Here is a 27,146-nt window from a genome sequence, read left to right on the forward strand (position 1 = left end):
GAGGGTGTAAGAGCTCCTGCCACTCTGGTTGGTACAATTTGCAGGCCTACCGTCGCCTAGTACCGACCGGGTAGCGGAACAGCGACTAGAGACTTGGTCCCTGTTCGCTAGCCCAGCAAAGGCCAGCTCCAGCCCGCGACTAGGCACAGGTACCTTCATGGCGTGGTGCAGCAGAGCCTCGACTTGGCCGTGACTTGGCCACGGCTAGCTCCAGATTCGAAAAAGCTTGGCACTGTAGATCCAAAAGCTTAGCCATGACTGCTGCGGCTGGAGTACCCTCGTTGTACCGGGTACGAAAAGTGCGCCGGTGGCCGTTTTCCCTTCCTGCTGCCCGTATTTTCACGCCTCATAGATGGATGGAGATTCCGTTTAATAACTCTCCCCCTCAATCAGCTGTCAATACGAGTAAGCAATCTGAATCATTTCATGCCGATCAGCCGAGACGAGACACATGGCGTTTAGTAAAATACAGATGAAGAGAAAAATAAATTCAAGGCTCTATTAACGGGTATTATTTCAAAAGGCATTAGAAGAATTTGTACAAAAAAAAGTGAATGAGAAATTGCGAGAGGCCTATTCTCTTACAGGCCCTACATGATCCTCGCTTTGAGTTTGTGCGCTGTTTTGCTCCTGTTTAGTTGTTGTTATACATAAGAAAAAAATGACGAGAGAGTATTTATACAGATGAGCGATCGCCCTTGAAGTTCCACCATACTCTCCGCAGCATCATTCGTCTCCGCACAAAGAGAGCCAGCACGACGCCGACGCAGAAGAAGACGATTTGGTGCAGCCGTCGGCCCAGCGATGTAATAAAGCGGGCATCGTAGGAATGCCATGATGAGCTGCCGAGGTGCTCAAAGATGGGCGTTGTAACACGCCCATTGAGGCTGTGCAACGGTCCAGGGAGGATCTTCAGGTCGCTGCGATCCGACTCAAAGGCGTGTATCACCGAGGCATAGTGGCAGCCCGTGCTGAACATGACAGTAGCGTAAGGAAGGCCCAGCCAGTGCTTGTTGTAGGTGGCGAGGTTCTTGACGACGTCGCCGATGAATTGGTTTCGTCTGCTGGACATCATGAAGCCGACAGAGAAGCCGACGGGATGAGCTTCGGGAGCCACAAAGTCGAATCGTCGCAGAGGACCCAGAGCGCGTGTGCACTTGAGGTCCATGTCGAGGACAACGCCGCCGTATTCATACAGAAGCATGTAGCGCAGAGCGTCAATTCGCTCGACGGGGTAGGTGTAGCTGTCCCACATCTCCTTGAGGTCGGGGAACTTTTCCTCGACAAACTTGGAGGCCTTGTCATCAGTCCAAATGTTTGCCTCCCAGCCTGGGTGCATGTCGACGCAGCTCTGGACCGTCTCCTTCCACTCTGTCCTCCAGTTCGTGCTGTGTTTGCCGAGGGCGATGTGATGTAGGATGGGGGGCACGACATCTTCGTAGGGGGCGGCTGAGACTTGGTTTATGCTGTAGTTGGAGAATGTGACGTCGAAGTTATCTCTTTCTTGTGAGAGGATGAATGAGTCGCGATGGATGGGCCAGTAGGCAGGAAGGGCGGCCAGCGTCCATGATGTGTAGAGAAGATGGCGGAAGAGAAAGACGGCCGACGCGAAGCTCACGACCGTTAACCAGAAGAAAGTCCGGGCTCTTTTTTCGACACTGTCGCCAAAAACCGTTGAGGCGCGTTCTTTAATCATGATGTTGATGCTAGCTGGCTAGCACTGAAGAGGAGAAGAAGAAAGGGCAGTGAGAAGACTAGATAAACGGGTGTGGAGAGGTATAGTAGCGTTTTTTTTTCTCCCTCGGGATCTTGGTACCAACGACGGTGACACTCTGTTCGATTTTCAACCACAATGGCAAAACGGAAGAATAAGAATAAGAGAGTTATTATTCGAGTATTAAAGTTTAGTTGAACATGGCTTGCGGCGAGATAAAATAGGTTTGTGGGTGTGTAAAGAGAGTGGTCAAGAGAGAGAGGCTGTGTGTTTCAAAGTTGGAGATTGAGGTGCGGTATCCCGACTAGATTTTTATTCTCAAGAGCCTCAGGGTGTCTCGTAATTCCGCTTTCTTCTTACGACTACTACTCTTGACAGCATAGCCTCCCCCCAGTCAAAAATACGTTTGGATAGTAGCGCGTAGGCGGACTATGCCAATGCGCACCTGGCGAAAAGGAGGAGCCTCCACCACTGCAGCCATCCTTACGACAGAGCTGGCGTGGATCGCTAACCGTACCCGGCCTGCCTTGGCTAGCGACACAAAGCCACCCCCCTGCCCTTCCTTCGTCTTGTCTACGGACACTTGGAGGGGGGGCGTTTTGTCTGTTACAGTGATGGTCGATGCAGGATGAAGGCTAGAAATAGAATACTTTTGAAACATCATACCGGTTCAAGCACTGGCTGCTTCAACAGTGCTTACGACCCAATCTAGTTTTTACTATTTTCAACATCTATACTCCAGAGTCTCTATACTAATCAACATGCTGCCCTCGAAAGAGGCATGGACCTGCGGGCAAATTCCACTTGAAAGGAACCCTGTATGCGAGAAAGAGAACTGAGAGACGGGGGAGAGAGAGGAGCCGCTAATCAACCACGAGTGCTACGGAGTACAGACATATGTATCTGCACCATGTATCTTTTTAAATAGCCCTGCACGTCTCACTCCTAGCATTGGCTCGTCAGAGTGACATGATCTAGGCCACGCTAACCCCCGTCGCTTAGTATTCCGCCTCAGCAGCTTAATTTGCTTCTAAAGCCCAGATGGCATTGAATGGCAACTGGTTCGCCATGATAGGGCTGGCTAAATAAGCCCTAGAGCGGCTCGGCCATGCCCCAAAGTAACCAAGCAAAAGCATGTTAGTCAACGGCCATCCCGCACTCATCTCAGCCAAGGCAAAGCATAGAGCGTGCGGCAACATTACACGTACCGACTCGGCGAGCTGACCCAGACCCAGCGTTGCGCTTAGAAGGGGTCCTGGCCCTTGCCCCGTAACCTGTTGCTCTCTTGTCCCACGCCAAGCATTGCATTGCCTAATTGAGCTGCTCTACACCGGGAAGTCGGCAAGGTTTGTGGCTTCTTTGGTCGGAACGCTGGCTTGGCCTGGGCTTGGAATGGGCCACGGCAGATTCACACAATGCGGCTGTCGGCTGAACTCATGTAATCGGTACATTAGTGCTACTAGTAGTGTCGTTGCCATCCTTGGCACAGGACACCATCTTTTCGGCGTTAGAAGAGCTGCCGGAGAAAAGCAATTGCAGCTAGGAGAGATACCAAGGCGGTATGATGCGTAAAGTGCCTGGGCAGGTAATTGTATACATTACACCGAATGAGTCCATCTGTACAGCCTCAGCAGGGCCATGGCATAACATCGCCGCGTCGCAGGTCCAATTTCAGAGCCCGCCGGGGAAAAAGTACCCGGTACTCGTACATCACATCACATGTTTCCACCTCTCATGGACAGGGATCCGCCGCAGCTGGTTCCGTCGTGTTAATCTTGCCTTAACCACGGGGTTCGCACGCAGCTCTCCAGAGGGCGTCTGCCATTGGCGTCTGTCAGTTGCTCGTACCTCGCACCACCCTCGTGCTCTTCGGTACAAGACCGGTGGCGTGGCACACCCCCCCTAAACCATTTCTTGTCCTTCCTACAAGTACTACTTGCTCGTGGTTCTGTGCCTCGCAGTCCGCGGGCTCTGCTCTGGTCAAAGCGCCAGTCAAGCTTTTTGAGACATCGAGCCATCTGGTTCCAGAACGGATACTGGCCGGTAGTGCGTGTGCCACGTCGTTTCGCTACGTTGCTACCTAGTTGGGCACAGTTTACTCATCAAGCTTATTCGATTTCCTGGGACGCCCCAAGCAAGCACGGGGCTGAAATATTCGGGGCTCTCGCCTTCGATTTCCTAACTCAAGGGTCACTCTTTAATCCCTTCTTTCTTGTATCTCTTTTCCCTCCCTTGCCTTATTGACTTGAGGTTTATTTTTATCTCACGTGGGCCTAGCTGGTTCTTACCATGGCTCGCAAAATCCGCGATTCGACCATCTTCAAGACGTGCCATTGGTTTGTCGGGACACGCAGCCGGCGTCGCACCTTGCTTCGGCTCGCTATTGCTATCCTCGTCATCCCTCTCTTCTTACAGTGGCTGCTCGCCTACGTCGTTGGTAGGGATGCGCGGCTGCTGCCGCCGGAGCTGCTGCAGGCCAAGAACGTCTTGATTGTCACGGCCCATCCTGATGACGAGTGCCTATTCTTCTCGCCTACCATCCTGGGCGTCCTTGACAGGAACCGGGCCATCAATGGCGGCTTGCTAGTTATGTCAACTGGTTAGTTTATTTTTGTTTTATTTTTTATTCCCTTAAAATCTTGTCTTTCTCTTGGCTCCATTTTCCCCGCATCCGCCGAGGCTTACAATTCGTCACCCTTGACGTATTCACATTAGGAAACAATTATGGCCTGGGCGAGACGCGCAAGCAAGAGCTAAAAGGCTCGTGCAGTGCTTTACGCATCAATCCATCGAGATGCGAGGCATTGGACCATCCAAGCCTTCAGGACAACCCCAAGGTGTGGTGGGATACGGATCTCATCAAATCCAAGGTAAAGGAATATGTCAAGAAGTGGGAGGTTGACGCCGTAAGTACACACTAGTACTCTGCTTCTTGCTTCTGCCCCTCTTTTTTCTTTCTTGTTTGCTTTGCATCAGTCTGGTCCTTGCATCTCCTGTGAATGAGGCTGACGTACATCACTGTATAGATCATCACCTTTGACGAGGGCGGTGTGTCTGGACACATCAACCATCGCGCTGTGAGCGCAGCCGTGAGGTATGCCACCTTCAATCCGTGCATATTCGCTTGAAGCGATGTAATACGCACGCTACTGATAGTTCCGCCAACTGACTCGTCTTTCTAGTGAGTACGTAGCGGGTGATGAAAAGGCCCCGCCGGCATACAAGCTTGTCACGACGGCAGTTCTCAGGAAATACACTTTCTTGTTTGACTTGCCGTTGACGGCACTGTCTTTCTCGTGGAGAATCGTGGCAGCCACCTTCTATCCGTCTGAGAAAGCGAGCTCCGAGCTTAGCTCCGAGGCACTAATAGCCAACCCCTGGCACCGGTATCAGAGGACGCGTAATGCCTTTGCAAGCCATGACAGCCAGTATTCGTGGGACCGCCACTTGTACATGATTCTCAGTCGATATGTGTGGTTCAACGATCTCAAAAGGATACAAGCCAAGGGAATGGCTTCTTAAACTGTATTCTACTATAGCGAGGCTCAAATTGATTTGCTGATCTAACTGTGAACGCAAGGTAGGAGTGAGTATATGTGACATTCGACCAGCTGCATCTAACTTTATGGCTACGGCAAGCTAAGAGATTTCGAGATCGAATTACAAGCCATGAAAATTTCCTTCATTGAGTCTACAGCTTCATAGTTGCATCCTCTTCTCCTCGGCAAACATCGCAGCGTATCCTCTGTGGCGCAATTGGCTAGCGCGTCTGACTGTTAATCAGGAGGTTGGAAGTTCGAGCCTTCCCGGAGGAGACACAAAGCTGAGATTTCTTTTTGAGTGCTAAAACCAATAGTATTTCCTTTTTGCTCATGTAAACGTTGAGCTGAATCTTCAATACGTAGAAACCAATACTGGTTTTGAGTTATTTAGTTACCGAGACGCATGGTGTTTACCACCAGCTAGCACGACAATACCTGGTTAGTTGACGAAAGGACTCGCTTAACACTATGCAGCAAGCTACTAGTTTGTCAACATACGTGTATTCCCTGGTCCTTACGGCGGCAAGGCAGAGCTACCAGCAGCCTGGCCGTAGTTTTTACAAGAGTCCACTCCATCTTAGCGAACCACGCTATTGAAGCTTGGTACTGATACATCGCAAACATCCTTAATTCTAAGATTAATTTGCTTGCCGGGCTCCAGGATTCACACACCACGCCGGTCTTCAAGCTGAATACCAAGATGAAATGGAAGCCCAGTGACACCCTTGGCCATGCATTAGTCACAGGGGCTAGTCCCACTTGGACGAAGAGAAAATGCTGAAGCTGAAAGAAGGGCTGACAGCCGTTTGCTACAGGGAACAAGGGTCAGGATTCGAGCTAACGCAACACGACGACACTTTCTATAATTAAATACAGTAGCAACAGCAATAGATCGAGTTGAGCCCAACAGGCGAGGGTGTTCGACGTCAGTCATGAGCATCACGATCATTCGGCGATCATAAGACTATTGCTCCATTTTACCTCGTGTCACATCTAGAGCCCCAATCCAGTGGATCACCTCTTTTACCGCCTTTGTCCGCAATCAGGCCCCTTACTGCAGCCCTACGTATGGAGTGTTGTTTTTGGGAGCTTTTCACGGGAAGCAATCTGTGACAGAAGCGGTAAGAGTTTCATTCTATATGGGGTAAGGTTTTCGAGGTGCCCAATAAGCGACAGCTTTGCTCTCCACAGCCTTATCGAGATGTTTAGCCTCGAAACTTGTATCTCAAAATCCTCAAGCTCTATTTGGCAAGAGTTGAGTTACTGGTAAGCCCCCTTTACTTATGATTGTCGCAGCTAGTACTCAACTAATTCCAAAAAGAAAAGTACCATGAGAAGACTCGGTGAGAGTGGACTCCTGCAAGACTCTGTTCGTTCGTTGTTCAAGTGGTTCGAAGAAGCGGAATCCCTCGTCTTAGTGCTCACGACCTGGGTAGGGTGTCCAGTTATCAAGTTCAGAGAAACAACTGAATCCAGTAGAGTATAGATATGATCTTCAATAGCAGCCACTTTCTCATTATCACAGGTTTATTAGGGTATATGTACTTCTGCAAAAGAATTTTTGTCAAAGAACTACGCCTAAACAATACGCGTGTAGCGTTCAACGGAGTGCGGGTCAAGAAGCTTCTGACTCTCTATCAATGAATGATCGATGTCATCAATCGCTCTGGCCGCAGGGATAGGGCACTAGCTAGTTAAGGATCTGGCTGAGCTTGATGTATAGACTAGCTGAGTTGACAACCAGCTCGTAGACGTATCCTCCATATGCAGCATGCTTGTCGTTCTCGATTTTGGTAATTGTGGGCAACACGGTTCAATGGTATGCCGTGTAACCCACCCCCTATGTAAGACGGGAGTAGTAATCACTCTCACGTTATCATGCACTAATACCTTGTTCATGATAGTTACGCGTATCATAACTACGCGTATCATGTCTAGATCCTGTAAGGGGAAAAGATAAAGTAGTAGTAGTGTGGGGATGCACCCTGAATACAGTGGCTTCATTTCGACCATACTGCCACTCAAGGATCTTGCCTCGATGCATCTTACGCCCCTGCAAAGCAAAGGCATTCAAGTTGCTCCGAAGTGGGAGCTAGCAGAGAGTGCTGACAATCATGGTCGCCGAAACAATTTTAAGGAAGCCGTAGAAGGATCGATCAATGGGGCCGGAGAAGACAGGTGGGGCCGGAAAAGAATGATAGACTCGCCCCCAGCAACATGGTAGGAGTACAACATGAAAATCACACGAAACAAGCTGACTGTTAGAGCGAGTGATCATGGCTTGAATGATCGTAGTTTCTGCCAATCATCGACGGGCCCAGTAAAAGAAGCAATACTGCCAAGCACATGTAATTTCGGTCGACATATTTAGGCAGTCCTACACGAAAAAAATATGAGCTAATGGAGCCAGTATTCTAGAGCGTAATGATTAGATATAATGGCTAGTGGCAATGATGGAACTCAAACAATATCGTCAATATAGGCGATACGGAGACACAGGTAGACTTTCGCACCCGTCTACACATACGTTGGGATGACACTCAGTAATTGCAAGACATTTTTTCTTTCTTTTTTCTGGAGAAAGGGGACATTGCAAGTCCCTTCAGAGTAGGATATAGCGTCCCTGAACAGATTCGAGCTGAAAAAGGGGCACTTTATGTCGTACTGCCGTACTAGTCTTTAGTTATATTAGAACTAGTAGAAATCTCGAGTTTTCCTAGACGATTGAAGTCTCACTTGGCATCATGTCAAGTGGATAGTAGGCAGGATAGATGCCAAGATTGCCAAGATTTAAACAGAACTAAAATAGTAAATCGAATAGGAGTGGTTGTATCGCTCTTTGCCACTAGGGGACAAATCAGTCAAGAATATCGATACTCTATAAAATACTGGGCATGGAGAGGCATGCAGACCCAGGTGCCCCGTATCTCAGATCCATCCTAATACATGAACTTTTCGCGGAATGAATTCCGTGTGTCCTAATCTAGTTAATTAGTCAACATAGGGACCGCGTGACGGAGCAGCCCCTTTAATGGACAGAGGGTAGACTGTTGAATGAGTCAAGCCCTGCGATAATTGCTAAGAGGAGTAGTCTACAATGGTCTCTCTAACAAAGGCATACAAATCAAATCAACATCCTACACGCGAAAACGGAGATTATTGAGGCTCGTATGCAGAAGGAGACATTGCCAGATGTATCAGGAATTATGGAGCACTGATGCCAGCCACATCGAGTGATTCTCCCTAGTGATTTCTTGTACAATTATTTTCCATATCCTCTGGAGTTCTAAAAATTCAACGCAACATGTAGTACATGAGAATTTACCAAGATAATATAGCTACCAGATAGGGCGTGGGTAAGGAGCGATTGGGGAAAAATGAAAGACCGTTCGGCCAATTGGGCTTCACAGATAGAGATGTAAAGATTGAGTGAGCGGTCGCAGCTATGTGAAGGCTGTATCCTTGAAGCTGATTAACGCAAGACTTACTTTGCTAGCGTTTTTTCTGAGATACCAATAGTTGTACAGCCCGAGGCTTCGCATTAACTTTGATGATAGTCAAGAATTACTTTACCAATCTGCCGAATCTTTTGTCTTTCTAAGTCCTGAGAAGTGGTCGAAGAGTGAACTTATAGAGTCAATAAAACAACTTGAAACCATGTATTAAGAAGAATCAAACTGTGTTTCCTAGTCGTTATTTGTTGTCCATATCTGATGGCCTCTAGGTGTTCCGCACAATCAAGTGTCTCTACCCTGCAACAGCTGGATATTAAACATGAGCTACGCTCTACCAGTGTTTGCATGAATGCTTTGATGCTTTGTAGCTGGCAGGAAAATGAACTTGAGCCTTGAATTGACTTTTTTGTTGAGCTCTACTATTAGATTGTCTCAGAGCGGCCCTATCTTCTATGGGACGACGGCACAAGTTGACGTGTTGTGTAGTAATATCCATTAAAAGCAATTAGATCACCCGGCTGTGCTCATCTTGTACGATATTATGAAGACGGGAGACTTTGTGAGACTTACCTAATGGTCATCATAATTGTTACTATATGAGTCAAGCTCGAATAACGAGATCGTTTGTCACTGGGGCGCATGAACTGTGACTGCGCTGCTCTCATCTGGTAGTGGAGCTTGGCTTGTATAGGCGAAAGAGAATTAATAAGAATACCAAAAAAAAAAAAAAAAGAAAGAAAGAAAGGAAGAAATGTTGCATCTAATGACAATGAAAGAAGTACGTTTTCAACCAACTGGTGACCGTTACATGATGGTCACTATATGCGATTGCCAATTTCACAGTAGTATTTGCTACCGAGGTGAACTCGAGCATATCCCGAACCAGAGTTGGAAATCTGAGCTAACATAGTCTGAACCTTTTACAACAAACTGTGTAGAGTTGGTTCATTTTCTTCAAACAAATTGCGAGTTGGAGTATAAACATGAACTTATACAGCTAACAAATGACATTCATTCGTGGCGTTATATGTCTGTTGACCTGCCTTCCAGTTGTCTATTAACACCGAAGCCAAATGGAGGACCACGAAAAGTGGAACCAACCAGACTTGCGCCACAGAAGCTTGGAGAAAAGAGCGCCAGCCACACAGCGGGGTTAGTGTGGCTTTGCTGATAACAATCGATAAGTTTTTTTTGCAGATGGAATTTTTTAGAGGGGCTCAAAAAATTGTACTGGGAGACTGATTGCGGCCTCAGCTTTGCTATTCCATACAGCGCCCCAGCTTAGAGTGAGTATCTTGCGCATTGTTTGGGATGCTATCTTTCTAACGAGGCTTATTAGGACTTAAAAACTCTTCGCAATTTATATACAACATGTCGAAGCGCACAGCAGACCACCAGGACGATGCGCCGCTCAAGGGCGGCGAGCGCCCCGATCAGATGGACGTTGATATGGACAAGGACATGGGCGAGTTCGAAGATGAGTTTGAAGATGAATTCGAGAGCGAAGACGAAATTATCGAGGCCGGCGTGGATGGACGGCCAGACGCCGAAAGAGAGGCTGAAGAGAAAGAGCGTAAGTAGTCCGTCTCTGCGATCCAGCAGCATGGGCACTTTGCGCGCCATCGCAAAGACTCAATTGGGAGCTGTGATTAACAAACATCGTTGGAACAGACGCCATGGAAGTCGACCAGGGAACCTTCATCGTCGGACGAAGCAAGCTCGAGCCCGGCCAGACCCTGGCACCCGATCTGACCACCTACGAAATGCTGCACGGCCTCAACACGCCCTGGCCGTGCTTGTCCTTTGACATTGTCAAGGATTCCCTCGGCGACAACCGCAAAGCCTACCCCCACACCATGTACACCGTTACGGGCACGCAAGCCGAGTCGGCCAAGGCCCACGAGAACGAGCTGCTGGTCGTCAAGTTCAGCGGCCTTAGCAAGATGGAGCGCGGCGACGAGGAGTCTGATTCCGACGACGACGACGAAGATTCCGATCCTATCCTGGAGAGCAAGTCGATCCCGCTCAATTCTTGCACCAACCGTATTCGCACGCACCAGGTCCCCAACCAAGACCCCTCTCTGCCTCCCACGACGCTTACGGCAACCATGACCGAGTCCGCGAGCGTCTTCATCCACGATGTTACTCCCCACCTCACCTCGTTCGATACGCCCGGCACTGTCATCACTGCCCAGCAGAATAAGCCTATTTCTACCATCAGAGCACACAAGTCTGAGGGTTATGCCGTGGATTGGTCACCGCTCGTCCCTGGTGGAAAGCTGCTGACTGGCGATAACGACGGCCTCATCTACATGACCACGCGCACTGACGGCGGCGGCTGGGTCACCGACAACAGACCATTCCAGGGCCATGCCAGCAGCGTGGAAGAGATCCAGTGGTCTCCCTCCGAGCAGTCTGTCTTCGCATCCGCCTCCAGCGACGGCACCGTTCGCATCTGGGACGTCCGATCCAAGTCGAGGAAACCCGCAATCACGGTCCAGGTCTCCAACTACGACGTCAACGTCATGTCCTGGTCCAAGCACACCACCAACCTGCTCGCCTCTGGAGCCGACGACGGAACATGGGCTGTCTGGGATCTCAGAAATTGGAAGGGTAATGATAGCAAGCCCCAGCCTGTGGCCAGCTTCAACTACCACAAGGAGCAAATCTGCAGTATCGAGTGGCATCCCACAGATGACTCCATCATTGCGCTGGCTGCGGGCGACAACACCGTTACGCTATGGGATCTGGCAGTCGAGTTGGATGATGAAGAGAGCAAGGACACTGCTGGCGTCAAGGACGTGCCGCCTCAGCTGCTGTTTGTTCACTACCTCAAGGATGTCAGAGAGGTGCACTGGCACCCGCAGATCCCGGGCAGCTTGATTGCCACCGGTGAGGAATTCAGCGTGTTCCGGACTATCAGTGTTTAAAGGGGAAAACCTGGGTGTGATGGGAAAATAAAATGTCTTTGTGCCCTTTTTGTATATACCTGTTATGATTATGGGCATGCTTCGCTGGTATAGATAGCAGGAGCATGTAATAGATTCATGAATTACTAAAGCAATTGAATTGAAAGGATCAAATACTCATTATGTTCATATTACTCATTGTAGGTTCTAGACCTATTTCATGTCTTTTTCCGTATTTGTTTGCGGTGACTCCGAGCCTCTTCCGGGCTCACCCACTGCCACTCCCACTGTTGTAATAACGTCGTCCTCTCCACCGCTTCTGACCGGAGGGCCAGTGAAGTTCTTGCGCGCATACGCAAAGTACCAAATAAAAGCAATGGCTCCAAATCCAGCAAAGACTACCGAAGCGTAGTTCATCGTTGTGGGGTCTACCGGAAGCGACACAGGCATGCAGAAGATGACGACGGAGAAGACGATCCAGATGATGCAGATGACATTAATAATAGGACCCATGGTCTTGCCGAGAGGGTAAGGCGAGTGTCGTACGGCTTTGCGACGCTGGACAAGATTGACCAGGACGGGGACACCATATGAGGTGGAGAGACAGATTGTGGCGACGCCAGTGAAGGAGTTGAAGGCAGCCGATGAGCCGAAATAGATACATCCCAGGATACAGTCGACTGCCGTAGAGAGTACAAGAGCCCAGATGGGCACATCGAAAGATTTATTCACCTTGCGCCAAAGTTTATATCCAGGAATGGCACCATCTCGAGCAAAAGCATATGTGCATCGCGAGGCAGCCGTGAGGGCGCCAATGCCGGCGAACATCAATATTCCAAGAATCAGAAACAAGAGACCGAAGCCACCAGCTGCGGATCCGGTGACGGTCTTGAAGAGTAAACCAATTGGCTGAGAGTTTGCAACGCTGAGCAGGGTTTGGACATCGGGAAGCACAAAGAGAAGAGGGATGAGGTAGATTACGCCAGTAAAGCCGGCAGCAACGACGGAGAGAACAATGGCCTTGGGAACTTCGCGCTCGGGGTTTTGTACTTCTTCGCACATGGCAGCAACCATTCCGTAGCCGGTAAGAGTATAAGCAGCTTCTATTTGTTAGAAGAAGAACACAGAGAAGTGAAATGCAACCGGAGCTTGAAGAAAGAGTGTGACATGGCCAACATACCTTGGAGAAGTCCGACAAAAAAGGACCAGCCCGTTGGCCATCCGCTGGCTGAGGCATCGTAGTGAGCAAAGACATATTCACCCGAGTGTCGGTGGTCGGCCATGGTAAGCAGAGTAACCATGATAATGATGACGCTGGCAGCCGTCCAGTATATGCAAATCTTGTTGATGAGGTCCAAGTATCGCGATCCAAACGCATTGACTAAGGCGCACACCAGCATCACGGCCCAAAAACACAAGACAGTCTGCCAAGTATTTGCCACAAAGTCTTCGTTAAAGATGCTAATGGCGCTCAAAATAAGCTGCGCGCCAGAAAAGTTGATACTCAGCGTCACCGTCCAGTTGCCGACAAGAGTGAGCCATCCATCCACAAAGCTGACCAGAGGCGCCCACTCGCGGGAGCTCAGCATGGCAGACCAGTAGTAGACGCCGCCTGCAGTGGGAAAGACGGCGCAGATTTCGGCGAGAGAGGCGGCGATGCAGACGGAGATGAGAGAGACGAGGACCCAGCCCCAGAGAACGGTGACGGACTGGCCGTTGGTGAGGGTGATGTACATCGTGGTGCTGAGGCCGAAGGGAACGGCCATGATGGCGAAGGAGAGGCCCAGGATGGACATCATGGACAGATGGCGAGGCAGTTCGGACTTGTAGCCCAGCGACGCGAGCGCCTGGTCGGCGGTCTGGGCGCCGCTGCCAACGGAGGAGCGGCGGCGACGAGTATCCATGGCTGTCTGAAGCGTAGTGAGGCTCGATCGACGGGGTTCGCGATGCCAATTGGCCGTTAGCGGTGGTGCGTAGCTGAGCGTCTGAGGTTGTCTTGTGTCACCATCCAAGCAGCGGTCCGATGGAGGAGTTGCAAAAGCAGCAGCGTGAGGCAGGCTGTGAGAGGTTAGGAAGAGTTGAAGGGTTGAAAAGACAGAGTTTGGGCGAGAGATAAGAAGCTGTGCCGTTTCGTTTCGAGTGCCCGGGACCAGGTATCGCATGCAAGCAATGGTTCGTCCGATGACGACGGCCTCGGCTCTGCCCTTGCTTGAGCGCCCTCCGCCTGGCGCTGTCGCGTGCTGCTAGCTGTGCTTAGCCTGAGGTCTAGTCGACGCCTCATCTGGAACGAGTAACAGCGGCGCCGATTCTGGGCCAGGCATTCGCTGCTGACGATAAGCTTGTTTGGCCTGTTTCCGTGGCCGCAGGGGTTTAGTTCAAAATGGTGAAAATAACGTGGTGTCTTACATTCGCGGGCACCATGTTTTTGCTTTGGTTTACACTGCCGTCATTCTTCTACCATTGCTTTCCATCCGGGCTTTGGCAACAAGCGATGGTCCGATGGACATGGAGGCGAGATAAGCATGGCGCTGGACAGGCTCAAATCGGACCGCATGAGTCAAGGATCAGTCGCTGGCCAGGGATTGGGGCCTTGCAGCTTCCGCCTTGAGCCAATTATCTCCAGCGCTCGTAGGGGGTCTTTTGCGGGGAGACGTCCGAGTCAGTTTGTACGGATAGCGAGAGATAAGCATCCTGGGGTTTCGAGGCACAACGGCGCTGATTCGATTGCAGATTGTTGTGTCGAACGAGTCCCACATGGCGCGCGATAACGGCGTCGAACTTCCCCAGATCTTGAGAAGCGCTAGCAGTTGCTGTTATGTAAATGGTGTCGATGGGATGAGGAGTCAGTGCGGAGTAGAACTGCTTTCAAGTGGTTTGATGCTGTTTTTGTTTGATTCAGATGATGTTGTCGCAATTTAGGTGATAGATTCATTAAGTTGCAACTGTAGGTACATGTGACTAACAAGCAGCTGCTTACATCATCCCAATCATTCTGCCAACCGTCTCCCCTCTCCGCCTTCTACTCTCTGCTTCTCTACCTTTACGTTGTCAACGCCGGCTGCTGCACACTTTCCTTCTCGCCATTGACGACTTTGCGTGTGGGAACCGCCTCTTCCTTTTTCACCGTATCTGCCACATACTCTCTCGACATCTTCAGGATCTCGCCCATTCCTGCCAATGCCAATGTATCCGCTGCCGCCATGATGAATGACATGCGCTCCGCGGCCTTCTTAAACTGTTCTTCGCCTCCAAAGGGAGGGTTAGGGAAAGCAAAGCCGCCATAGGGCTTGTCGTGCTTGTCTAGAACATCGAAAAACTTCTGTCGGGCCTCTAACCACTCGGGCTCGTTACCGCCCATGCCCATGTTGCTTGGCAGGTTCATCTCAACACGGCAGTCAAGAGTTCCGAGCCATACCATGTCGATATCAGGCACTTCTGTGAGAATCTCGTCGAGGTTATTAATGCCTAGCCACAAAAGAATGAAGAGTCAGCAAACAGACATCTAGGCTAAAGTCGTCGAGCGTTTTGAGTGACGGAGAGATAAGTACCTGCTAGAGATTCAATCTGGATCATGATGGCTGCTTGGTGGTTGAGAGCCTCGAAGATATCTCTGCCTTCCTCGAATGGTCGATCTGTAACACCGGGGAACAGTCGGAAAGGAGGCGCAGAACGGCTACCGTTTTGCCTTGATCCGAATTTGGCCGCCGATACGACGTGTTTGGCCTGCTCAACGCTCTCAACCTGAATTTCTACGTGTTAGCTTACTTGAGTGTCGAAATTGGATGCCACACGGCGACGAACCTGAGGAATAACGAGACTGGCGCCCGCATCTAGCGCATATCCGATAGCTGCATGATCATGTCCCGGCACTCTGACAAACGGAATTGTCTTTCCGTGACTCATGAAGATGGCCTCGTGGACTATGGTGGTCATTGTCTCCGTGTTCATGCTGCTGTGTTCCCAGTCGACCCAGACGACGTCAAAGTTTAGAGGTGCTACCCAGCGTGTGATCTTCGTCGAGCCAAGGCCGCAGTAGTAGCCCAACAACGGAGGAATCTTCTTCTTGTGAGCATCACGAATAGCTTGGCGAGCGTGGTGAGGTTGGAAGAGAGAGGTTGAGGCGTAAGCAGCCATGCCTGCCGATGGTTCCGGGTTGAACTGGTTACGGTAATATTCTGAGCGTGAAACTCCTGCCATGGCTGCCGATTGATGAAATATTCTTAATAAGTTGGCTTTATACTACTGGTAATGGTGTCAATGCTTTGTGAAGGAAAGGAGATGTGAGAAGTAAAGCATTGCCCTAGAGACTTATCATCCTCTTTATAGTTGTGGTTTCTACGGCTTCTCCACCTTTATCCCAACATTATTTCAGTGTTATATCCATCAACCCGAGGTCTTTACGCCAATTGAGGCTGACTGCTTATGAGCTACTATCTCAAGGGGGTCGGCTTTACAGCCCGCGAATGTCTCACTGCCCCGATGATAGATCTAGGCCCCTTGGGCGGAACTAGCGGAGGTATCGAATCAGATTCGATGTACGTGAGAATCGAATTCGCATACTAGTTGTCGTAAAAATAGATGTACTTGTAACTGCATACGGCCCTACACTCTACCACCAGCGCGGTGCGCCACGGCGGCCGATGGTGGCTTCAGTCCACCCCTGGGTTTTGTTTAGTTTCTGACATGTGCTACTCGACGTAAATGGCACCCAAGAACTGCTCTGGCTGTTTATCCTAAAGCCGATGATTTAATTTCTTGACAATTGTGAAATTGAAGGGCTTCTGTACCATGTACACCTTTAATCTTCACAAAACATACGTTTTAAAGTCCATAACTTGTTTCTTAATAGAACCAATTACTTAGACAGACTGGTAAAGTTCATAAATTAGGGGAAATCGCCCCATGTTCCACAGTGGTTGCTTATTTTGTCTACAAATGCCCAATCAAGCGGCTTATGGCGGCCAACTCTAAATAATAGCGTCCTTGACGGACGTGCTGGAAGTGGCCGTGGTGCATCTCACGTTGGATCTCGTAGTTCTCGGACTTGATCTATTGTCTCTTTGTGGGGTGTGCGAAATATGCGAGACCGAGGCTGAGCCATTAAGCATGCAACTCAAGGGAAATTGCCTCTGGCTAGATATTGTGCTGAGAGTGGCTCAGTCTAAGAAAACGTGTGAGAGGAATAACACCGAAAGTAGTTGTTAGTTCCACGGAAGTAAAGTTGTACTACTTGTAACAATGATAGATGCTACATGGTCGACTTTGTGAAAAAGTCCAATTTAGGGGACTCAAGTCTAAATTTCTAATCTCAAGTGCTACTGTAAAACCTTTACCATTTTTCTGAGAGCATGCAGACTGGAGAGCTGGAATCAAAGTACCCACAGTAGCATTCCAGTTACAGTTCACTTATCTAAACGTACACGGCTATGGCTAGCACTGTCATGAATTAGTGCCCTATCGAGTAGCCACCGCCTCTCAGCCTTACGGCATAATAACATGGCGGATGCTGATTAGACTCGTACTAGTGGGGGAGTTTCGATGCTTTGTCATACACTAAAACAACTCTCCTGTCGAAGCTAGAAAGATATACCGTGTATACTTCAGCACAAATTGATTATTAGAAGTATGCATTGAAGCAATCCAACTGGAAGAACAATTGGCTATTACTCCATTGAGCTTCATAAACCGGCTTCTAGGTGTAATTTCCACTGCTTAAAGGCGAATCCGCACCCCTGGGACGATGTTTATACGAGTGGTAGTTTCGCCAGTTCGTCTTTTCCACCCTGAATGCATGAGCTTCAGCAGCAGCTTTACAAGCTAATCATCAGTAGTTGTTGTAATGAGCTGTCGAAAAATTCGCAGCTCTTTGAGCCTCATACAGTGTCGCTTCAAGGCATTTAATTGATCCTTCAAAGGCCTTGTCAGCACTGCTCAAACTCTATCTTGTTGAGTAGCCAACTAACAGTAGTGGCTGGCCACGCTAACCTCTTTGCCAGACTCGCAGGACTCCCATCAACGTGACATACCTTGAGCATTTCCTTAATCCATACGAACTGTGTGGCGCGGCAGCAACGGCAAGAAAATGTGCCACCTGCGCATGAAGTTCCTAGATGCGATAGAAAGGGAGCCTTTATCGGAATAGCGGAATTTCCCCCCCCCCCCCCCTGGTTGCTCTTCATACCGACAGCATTTTCTTGTGTGGCTTTACGGTGTCCATTCGTTTTTTATAGCGGACAAGTTCAACGAAAAAAATAGACTGCTACCATATTGTAAACGTTGGTAATGATGTTTGTAAGCCTATATCGCCATTTCCTTGGGTGGCTCTATTCGCTTTGCCAGTCGGTTTGAATACTAGTTCTCTAATATAGTCAAATCCACTTTCACAGCGTGTAGCAATTAGTGACTCGATGTCTGCATGCCTTTTATTTACGGTGAATACAAATGCATCGCTTTACTCCATACTCCATCGTTCTCAACTACTAGCTGGTTCGCTAGAAAAGGCACAAAAGGCTACTGGTAAAGCTCATTGCTTAGCGCTTATTCGTTGGAATCCAGCAGTTCTATAAGGCAGCAGTAAATCAGTCCTCATTGAAGAAGGATCCTTCTCTGACTCGTAATTTTACGAAAGCGACGGCCGTAGGTTTAAGACATAGGGGCCCAGTAGCTCATCAGTCGGGCAAAAGCAGGGGATGCTGCTAGGCTAGGTGTACCTAGTTGCAGTGTTTCCAGTCTGTTGGGAGCGGCTTACGGAGAACTTAAGGTTTTCTTACTCCGGGAACCACAGTCTCCGATACGATCGGACGGCTCCTTTTCGACGTGCGGTGTTAATGACTAAGTCTACTTAGTAGAGGACTACTGTGCTTGTTTTGAGTAATTCGGAGCTCTTTGTCTCACCTATTGCCACTTTGAAGAGCCAGATCCCGTAAAAGGACATATGCAACGAGGCTTTCAAGCATCTCCGAATCGGATATCTGCCACATAACAGTAAACCGTAGCTTAAGCCCGAAAGCTCAGTATTTCACTGCGCGTCACTCTGAGAGAAGCGTAAGCAGCCTCATTGGATGTGGCTTGCACAAGAGCACTTTTGCCGGCGGTAAAAAGGTAAGAGTGAGAATCTTGTCGTAGCAATTCTCTCTCAAGACCGAGGTGTTGATCTTAGTGCTACATAAATCTCACATCACTTTTTGGCATTGCTTCGGTTATTTTCTCCTTCGCAGTGTCCCTATTGGCATTGCCTGATGAGATGCGAGGTTCAGCTGCTCACGGATTCGGGTTTATGAGGCTGTTATGTCCCTTCCGCTATCAACCAATCAGGTAACTTCATGGTTTCGTGGTCTAGTTGGTCATGACATTTCGTTAACATCTGTTGACACCACCGAAAAGGTCCCCGGTTCGAGCCCGGGCGAAATCATTTATTTTTGCCTGAAATTGTTCCCACAGTCAAAAAATGATTTTTTTATTTTTAATCCTTCAATTTGAATTAAAAAGAGAAGAGATCACGACTAGTTCATGACAAATTAACTCCATTCCTTGCCTCTTAGTGGCCCTATTTACTATGTTGTCGCTCTATCATAAGTTGCAAGCAATAGTGGACTTGAACTTGCAGCAAGATTATTGTCGAAATTTGCGCATAGTAGCATACAGTTAGCTAGAGAATGTTAGCACAGGCAACAAACTCATGCAACAATTGATAGCAATTGCATGTTGAGATCGGTACTAGAGTGTAATTAAATTTGGGACATGTGAGAAGCGCGATCTTGTTTTCTTATGTATCTATGTAACAACTTATAGAACATACCTATATAAGACGCACTAAAAAACGCCCGCTATAATATTGTGAATAAGTCAACTACAGATTCTGAAGCCTACTTTTTACAGTGGATGTTGTATGCGAATTAGTAACAGTATATGTATATAATGGGAAAGCTATGCAGAACCTCAGCTGTAGCTCAAGAAGACTGTCAGTTTATACATCAAAGTATTTACAAATTGAATTATCATCTACAATAAAGGCAGTCCTAATAGCAGCAGTAGCAGCAGTAGCAGCAGAGTCAAAGTGAGATTCTTCAATCCAGATAAAACAGACTTCGTCTTAGGCGGGGCACAGTATAATCCTGGCATAACTTAGAAGGTGCCCGACAAGCGGAAGACCTGCAATATCTGCAAATACCGCCGGAGAAGCAAGTAGTTTGGATTGATCAGGTCATCCATCTACTTTGTATCCCTTCTGCAATCTTTACGGATCTTGCGATATGGTACCGTCAATGAATCTCAGTTTGCGAATCAGTGATTAAATATTCACGGTTAAGATTTGGGATTGCGCTCATCTTTCGTGGCATTTTAATTCGTCTTGCGCTTCACTTGTTAGTTTTTGTCGGTGTTGGTGATTTTTGATGGAACCTAGAATAGGCTGATAGGCAGACGAAAACGAAAGCTAGTAGGGAAATTGGTTTTGTTTGACTGTAAATTGCTAGATTGCGGCTGGATAAAAGCATGTTAGATAGCCTCAGAGGTAATGCCAATGCTGCATTGTGGCAGAGGTGAGAGGTGCGATACTCGGCACGCTTGCAGGCAGCCAGGAGCAGATGGGTCTCCTCACTGGTGGCAATGACATTGAAGGTAATGCAGGTATAGCTGGACGTTGACTTTGCCTCTGGGGGAGTTTGTTGAATGGGGGCGTTTTGAAGATCAATGCAAACATGTTGGCCTCTCAAGGTTATTAGCGAGACTCCCAGCAGTCAACATGAAGCACATGGTCGCTGGCTAAGGCTTAGGACTGCTTGATGTAGCTTCACGCAACTTGTTTGCAGTCGCGCCTATTCCCTACCCTCATCCATAAGATCTTCGTACCAGCTCAGGCCTTTTTCTCATAGAACTAACCTAAAGATTTGTTGTTGACCTATGAAGAGATCTTCCTGGCTCTATCTTAGAATGATCGCATTGAATTGGCGCTTTAGTGTAAGCCATGGCGTCCCCGTCGCTGGAGTGACCTGAGATGCTATTACTGACTACAAGCTTGGTGGTCTTTCAGGCTGCGGTGCCGGTTTTAACGAGGGGCTGTTCTGCTTATCATCGATTTTCTTGCTAAATTTTGAGACTGTGTCCCTCTGCTTGTGGCCCACAGGCGTGCCCACAGCGTGTGTATGGTTCGTCTTTAAATGAAGAGGGCCTTCTCAGAGTGTCTCTCTGACTTGTGGCACGGCGCTGACGATTAGATTATTGAGCTTCATGCTGGCTGTTGGAGAGTGAAAGCTTCAGAACGTGTGTTGAGAGGTCGAATTGGTACGATCAAATCGTGGGAAGAGTAGAGCAGTGTGAATTGTTTTCAGTGTGGCTCCGCAAATAGAGTAGCTCGAGTGAAGCCCCGAGCGACGAGGAAAAACAGCCAACAACTTGCCCATGCTTGTAAACCAACTGATGCAAGTAGACTGAGGCAATGGCAAGTTTTATGTTTTCGAGAATAGGATATGGTTTTGGTTGAGTATAAGCCTGACACAGACTGGTCGCGTCACAAGACGAAGTGAAAACCCCAAATTCCCACATAGTACCATAAAAGATAATTGCTGGTGATGAACCCAACCGTTGCCATATTAACCCAAGCTGCAGCTAGCCAAACATGGGCCATTATGATGAGGGCCTCGGTGCGTGGGCTAGCTACTCTATTGTAGGGAAGAAGAATAGCCCCGAGAGTTGATCGGCCAGTTAGACGTCTGTCTAAATAAAGGAAGTAGGGAGTGCATGGGATAGTCATCAAAGCACAGCTGTATGCATTCCTATGGGATAAGCCAGGGACGATATCTGCCGGAAGAAACATACGGAAACTCATTGAGGTAGGGAGTCCAATGTAAAGGCATAGCAATTCAACTTAGGGCATCGCAGATGACATCGTGCAGGTTGTCTGGACCTCCAATTAATTGAAATTGAAAGGCATGGCGAAACGAAAGACATTAGGTAGATCGAAAGAATATATTATGAATAAAGTATGGCGAGATGGTTAATAGGATTGATCTGCTATGTATTCTTCGCTGCCATCCTCCATTCTGTGAACCTCACAAATAGCTCCACTTCAGTAGTTTGAACTGAATTTCACGATCTAAGCGATGCTGGAGAGGTTTAGCGAGAGTAATAGTCCTTATAAAGAACTGAGAGATAGTGCCTATACGGTATACATACTAAATGTAAATTCACTTATTTCTTTATGCTGCATGCGCTCATGATACGAAGCATCCATCCATTGTAAACTTTTCAAGATAACCCGACGCCGGCGATAATTAAACGCACACATGTCGGCGTTAAGACATTCTAGCCTCATGAACAAGGCTTATCACGTTGTACAGCCATCCCTTCTCTCCATCAAGGGGCTAAAACTTCTCCTAACTCACAAGGCTAAGCTTGTTGATGGATGAGCTCCGCTATGACAGCCTAATGTATGAGGCTTACAGGTACACTTGATGCGAGGAAGTGTGGGGATAAAAATTTTCCCTGGATGCAGACGGCTTCTGGTAAGATAGAAAGAGCCTGGTAATCCTTAATGCACAATGTAACGTTTTTGCAACGACTCAGCTATGCAACAACTTGGATCAATATCCCTGAACAGACGACGCAGAATGAACAGCCACAGTTGACTGAGAGGAATATGAAGGGCAATTCAAAGCCTCTGTCAGCTTGATAAAAATCCAACGGCTAGGAGATATCCTAGCCTATCAATCGTGGAAGGTCGCCCAGTTAGGATACTGCGCTCCCAGTGTTGGCGTCAGCTAATCTTTTGTCTTGACTTTCAATCGATTCTGCAGTGTATTGCATCTATTTTCACTAATGTGCAAGGCATAAATCTCTATCTAAGTTCCTACCTACGCTTTCTAGCCTTCGATCCTCCACTTGGCTTCAAGTTTTCAAATCTTATATTGGTAACTTTGTGACCACAAAGAAGCAACAGCCACATTCATCATATATATTGCTTCACTAAGGGGTCGCCCTATCATCCCAAGGTTCAGCTACTGTAGAATGTAAAACTCTCTCCCAATGCGTGCGGCATCTGTCCAGAATCATGGCATCTTGGACAGCCAAAGAAAATGGATGCATATACATAGAATTATATCAAAGACAATAAAATATCAAGCTTATACAATATTTCATATGCTTCAAATCTTCTTCCATTCAATTAACTACTCTATCAATGGTCATAACGTTGATTTTGATATACAACAAATACGCCTCATCATAGAGCTTGGTGTAAAAATAACATCACTTGAAAGATAACTACCATTTAGAAAAATATTTCCCAAGTTTGAAAGGTGTATCATGAGGCTCAGTATAATGAGGTGACTCGTCTAAATGCACTGTAAGTAGTGTCGGTCAGCAGTCATGCCTACCGAGATGCTGACATAGACGTGCGCTTTTCTGTCAGCTTTTCAGCCTATTCCGCCGTTCGGCGAACCTCCATCCTTCGGGAGGGCAAAATGGGACGAATCGGTAAATGCATTGCCCTATTTCGTTCAGCTTGACTGAACTCGGCCTTTGAACGAGTCCGTCACGGCCGCGTCACGCTGACCGGTGCAAGAAGATATAAGAATGGCCTTGGGAATGAACATGTTGGTCCTCGAACCAACAGCGCATTCGAATAACATTCACTAGAAGATCAAACCAGCTACACCATTTCTTTATCAATTATATATCTACTAGATCTTTTGATTCTCGCAACCATTTACAAAATGAGACTCCCTCTTGTTGTAGTTATGGCTTCAGTTGCCGGTAGGTTCTCCTCTGTATCTGCCCTGATATCTTGCATATAGGCACAGTAATCTACAGAAAAGCAACTAACATCGATATCAGATGCCAACGGCACCAACTCATCTGCTGGTCAATCTTCCGGGTCCGGAGGATCTGGATCTGGAAACAATTCGGGCAGCACACCCTCCGGCTCGGGTGGTAGCAGCGGCGGATCTTCTGGATCTCAGAAGAAGTAGCCAACAAGACATCAAGGCTTTTATTTTTTCCGCCAAACGCCAAACTACTCGTGCAGTTACATGTTTGGATTGTTTTATTAGACTTTTTTATGGGCAGGGCAACCAAAGGTTATAGACGCCAATCTTGTAGAACACATTGTACTTTTATAGACTAGAATAGACCACAATGTTTCATGACGTTTACTTCGTTCTCGCTCTCGCTTTCCCCCGAATCGGATGTCGCCGTATCGCAATGTGACTCGAATCGATGTCTCGAAAGGGTTGTGTCATGACTGCAGAGACGTGCAACGAATGCGTATGTGTCTACGTGCACATTCCAAATCGAAGATCCTTTGGTTCGCCCCAAAGTGTCGCAACGCCTCGCCCCATTGGCCAATTTGGCCTTGGGTTAAATCTTAGCTCTTTATTACCGCTCGGCCACTTATATCCGAGAACAGTCTGTCGGGGCCGCGAAGGAACACGCACAGGCACTGACTCCGTTTTACCACCCGCTCTTTTGTCAAATCCCAATACCCCAATTTATGAATCGAATTTCCCGTTTTGGGGAAATGAGACGCTGGAGAGCTGTAAGCTACAGGTAAGACTTGCTGCAGTGTTGCATCGCATACAAAACACATGGCTTCTTTTTTGTCGATTCAGGAAGGTGTTCTATCTCTTGTTTCTCCTCTTATTGTTGCTGTTGTTATTAATAAAGCGCGCTGCGCATCGTGCAAGGCACGGCCAGAGTCTGCCTGGCATCTCGATACCATCGGGGCTAAGCGGCGTGTAGTTGTTCATATTTAGAACATTGAATACCACGCACGATCGAGCAGCGTCATATAGGCGCGCCGCAGCTCTGGTTTATGCCCAGCCGCGATTCCCGTGACCAAATCGTGGGAAGTATGCCTTGATGCCAGGGGTAATCCTTCCTGAGATCCTCCTGTTCTCTGCGCCTCGTCCGAAGCGCTTATTGGGCCAACCGCGAAACCGACATGGATCTGGCATTCGCCACACTGCTTTAGCTGGAATGGCCCTGGCCAGCAACTGCCGCGGCGTATCTTACGGCAGTCATTGCGTGTCCAGCAACTTAATTTGTACGTTCAGAGTTAGAGTATCGTCTTGGCCGGTGCGAACAAACGAACCAAGCGTGGAATTATTAGCCGATTTTACTCCCATCATCTGACTGCTGCCATTCCTTTGGTCTCCGGAACCTTCCCTGTCCAGCAAAGACCTCTTTGATGATCATCTCTCGCGCCGCCGATTGGCCAGCCTTATGGTTATCCCAATAGCCCCAACGGGCCCCATTCGCCCCCTGGCACCAATACTTGCGGCTTCCTGCTCTGCTGATTCTGCTTCGAAACTAGTTGATGGCCCCAAGAACTTTTGCTCGGATTGGACAGCTTGGCTTCGCCATTGCCTATTCCTAGCAGTCGTCCAAGCCGCACCCGCTACCCTGGGATTCGTTGCGGTAGCCTCGCTAACCCAGATCAAGTACACAACCTTGCAGGATCGCCACGCACGCAAAAAAGGCAAAATGGGCCGCCAAGATTGGACGAATCGGCCGCTGGAGCTGCGACCTGGTAGCGCGTAGGTGTTTATAGCCTTTGCACGAGCGCCTCGTAGAGCCATAAACGATCCGTTTTGAGCCAAAGCGATGGCATCCCGGGTCTCGGCTACGCACACGATGACTGAGGTGTGGCTTGTGGCATTGAGATGCTGCACGCTGGTGTGCCCGCCCCCAATCTTGAGGGGTCTATCACACAGATTCCTTCGAGACCCTTGTCGGTTGAGATGTGTTTAAATAATGGAATATCTGTCTTGCTTTCGAGATGGTAGGTATGAGAAACTTGCACACGCACGATTTTCTGTCTATTACATGACGCCAATCTATCATCTACACAATGGCAATGTCAGCGTTGACTTCTGAGCGAGCTTCCAGCAGTCGAAATGTATTGAGGCTTTCTATTCACAACGAAGAGGGGATTGAAGAAAAGGTTAGAATCGATACCATCATCGATGCGGAAGCTGCTGCAAAAGAAAGACGCAGAGCTCAAAACAGAATTGCTCAGCGGAAGCACAGTAAGTAGACGAATAATAAATACCATTGACTAAGAAAGCTACGTAAACATTGGCTAACTAATTCATCATACAGGGCGCCGAAAGGCCGAGAAGAAGCTATCTGCCATGTCCCAATCACCCGATCTTCGAATGCCGTCCCACACTGGGCCTTGCTGTTCTTGTGTTGCAGGGCGTTCAGGAGATGTAGGCACAGAGGATTATAGCCAGAGTTTCATGTCCATCACATCGCCAAACTCATCGTATGGCCCTCTCACACCCTCTGCTTTTTCTGATTATGAGGGCCATTCCAGCCTCTCCGCTAGGGAGGTGATCGGCAACGAGCTCCCCAACCACTGGTCTCCATTTTGGCCAGCGACTTCTCCGTTATTCGACACCGACGCTAATATCCTGCCGCCCGGAGACGCTCTTGCTAGCCGTAGCCACAGCCCCATCCCGAGTTCAGCGTCACTGGATATTCAGCCTTTTCAGGATTCGCAGTCTTCAGCAACAGCCCTGCCGTACGACGTATCACCGGACCTCTTGAGGAGGCAAAAGAGCAATTCTTTATCCCCAGAGGGACCTATTGGCGGCCAGTTCCCTCTGCACTTGGCAGCAAGGGGTGGGTATATAGGAACCATAAGCCTCCTGATTAGCAGGGGAGCTAGGCTAGACATTAAAGACACATATGGGCGAACTGCGCTGCACTATGCTGCTGAGGCTGGTCAATTCGAGGCTGTGACCATGCTGCTCTCTCTGGGAGCGAACCCGTTTCTGGCGGACGGCGAGGGATGTAGTAGCTTACATGTAGCTGCCAGTAAGGGACGAGAAGACATAGTTCGGGTGCTGATGGAGCGGGGGATGGATCCCAATCTTGGGGTCGGGAGTGACATTGAAGCATCCTGATATTTTTCTCTTTCTTTCTTGGAATATACACTTCTATTAGATACCAATTATAGCTCAGTCAAATCAGTCATAAGGAAGAAATTGATCTTCAAACTCGTTGCTCTTCAAATCGATGCCACCAACTGTGTTAGTCAAGTGTTTTATTTAGATCGGGACAAAATAATCATCATTACCTAAAACATTGAGTTGGTGTGTACAGGTAGATTGCAAGCTCGATCAATACATTATAAGCTGATTGTCCTCGCCCATTGAGATAGAGAAACATTGGCTTGTTATTTCACTCTATCCTTGAACATTTATGATTTTATAATTTTGATTCGCGATGAACAAATTCCCTTGATTTTTGAATAAACGTTCGCCGTGCTTGAAGCTGTGGGCTAAGAATTACTAGGTTTGTCGCCACTGGCGATCTGCTCCAGTTTACTGGCATTCTGTATTCCGCGGCAACATCAACATTTCTTCCTTGCGAATACATGTCTCTATTGGCACTCGCCTCAACATCAGAATCTCGGATCTCTAAATCGGGCTTAGCGAAGCTACACTGCACCTGGATCCGCAGCGTTTCTAAAAATGAACCTATTTGACGGATGCTAATTAGTATAAAGCAGATTGCCCAAAAG

General features: G+C 48.3%; 6 protein-coding genes across 6 annotated transcripts; 3 read left to right on the forward strand and 3 right to left on the reverse strand.

The window, feature by feature from the left end:
- Nucleotides 1–676: 676 nt before the first annotated feature.
- On the reverse strand, nt 677–1,696 carry TGAM01_v205951 (hypothetical protein; the record flags this gene model as incomplete). Its single annotated transcript, XM_018802957.1, has 1 exon — nt 677–1,696. One exon carries the CDS (start codon nt 1,694–1,696, stop codon nt 677–679), a length of 1,020 nt encoding a protein of 339 aa, XP_018663723.1.
- Nucleotides 1,697–4,003: 2,307 nt separating this feature from the next.
- On the forward strand, nt 4,004–5,236 carry TGAM01_v205952 (N-acetylglucosaminyl-phosphatidylinositol de-N-acetylase; the record flags this gene model as incomplete). The annotated part of the gene is made up of 4 exons (XM_018802956.2): nt 4,004–4,313; nt 4,430–4,620; nt 4,741–4,808; nt 4,897–5,236. The coding sequence occupies 4 exons, from the start codon at nt 4,004–4,006 to the stop codon at nt 5,234–5,236; spliced, it is 909 nt and encodes a 302-aa protein (XP_018663722.2).
- A 4,846-nt stretch (nt 5,237–10,082) lies between these two features.
- Nucleotides 10,083–11,641, forward strand: TGAM01_v205953 (hypothetical protein; the record flags this gene model as incomplete). Its single annotated transcript, XM_018802955.1, has 2 exons — nt 10,083–10,284; nt 10,383–11,641. 2 exons carry the CDS (start codon nt 10,083–10,085, stop codon nt 11,639–11,641), a joined length of 1,461 nt encoding a protein of 486 aa, XP_018663721.1.
- A 192-nt stretch (nt 11,642–11,833) lies between these two features.
- Nucleotides 11,834–14,041, reverse strand: TGAM01_v205954 (hypothetical protein; the record flags this gene model as incomplete). The annotated part of the gene is made up of 3 exons (XM_024549759.1): nt 11,834–12,723; nt 12,801–13,860; nt 14,027–14,041. The coding sequence occupies 3 exons, from the start codon at nt 14,039–14,041 to the stop codon at nt 11,834–11,836; spliced, it is 1,965 nt and encodes a 654-aa protein (XP_024405518.1).
- Nucleotides 14,042–14,660: 619 nt separating this feature from the next.
- Nucleotides 14,661–15,817, reverse strand: TGAM01_v205955 (HpcH/HpaI aldolase/citrate lyase family protein; the record flags this gene model as incomplete). The annotated part of the gene is made up of 3 exons (XM_018802953.1): nt 14,661–15,085; nt 15,169–15,361; nt 15,422–15,817. 3 exons carry the CDS (start codon nt 15,815–15,817, stop codon nt 14,661–14,663), a joined length of 1,014 nt encoding a protein of 337 aa, XP_018663719.1.
- Nucleotides 15,818–25,466: 9,649 nt separating this feature from the next.
- TGAM01_v205956 (hypothetical protein) lies at nt 25,467–26,526 on the forward strand (the record flags this gene model as incomplete). Its single annotated transcript, XM_018802952.1, has 2 exons — nt 25,467–25,644; nt 25,718–26,526. The coding sequence occupies 2 exons, from the start codon at nt 25,467–25,469 to the stop codon at nt 26,524–26,526; spliced, it is 987 nt and encodes a 328-aa protein (XP_018663718.1).
- Between the last annotated feature and the right edge of the window lie 620 nt (nt 26,527–27,146).

The sequence above is a fragment of the Trichoderma gamsii genome (genome assembly GCF_001481775.2).
Source record: "Trichoderma gamsii strain T6085 chromosome Unknown Scaffold_19.2, whole genome shotgun sequence".
In the NCBI taxonomy this organism is placed as follows: Eukaryota; Fungi; Ascomycota; class Sordariomycetes; order Hypocreales; family Hypocreaceae; genus Trichoderma; species Trichoderma gamsii.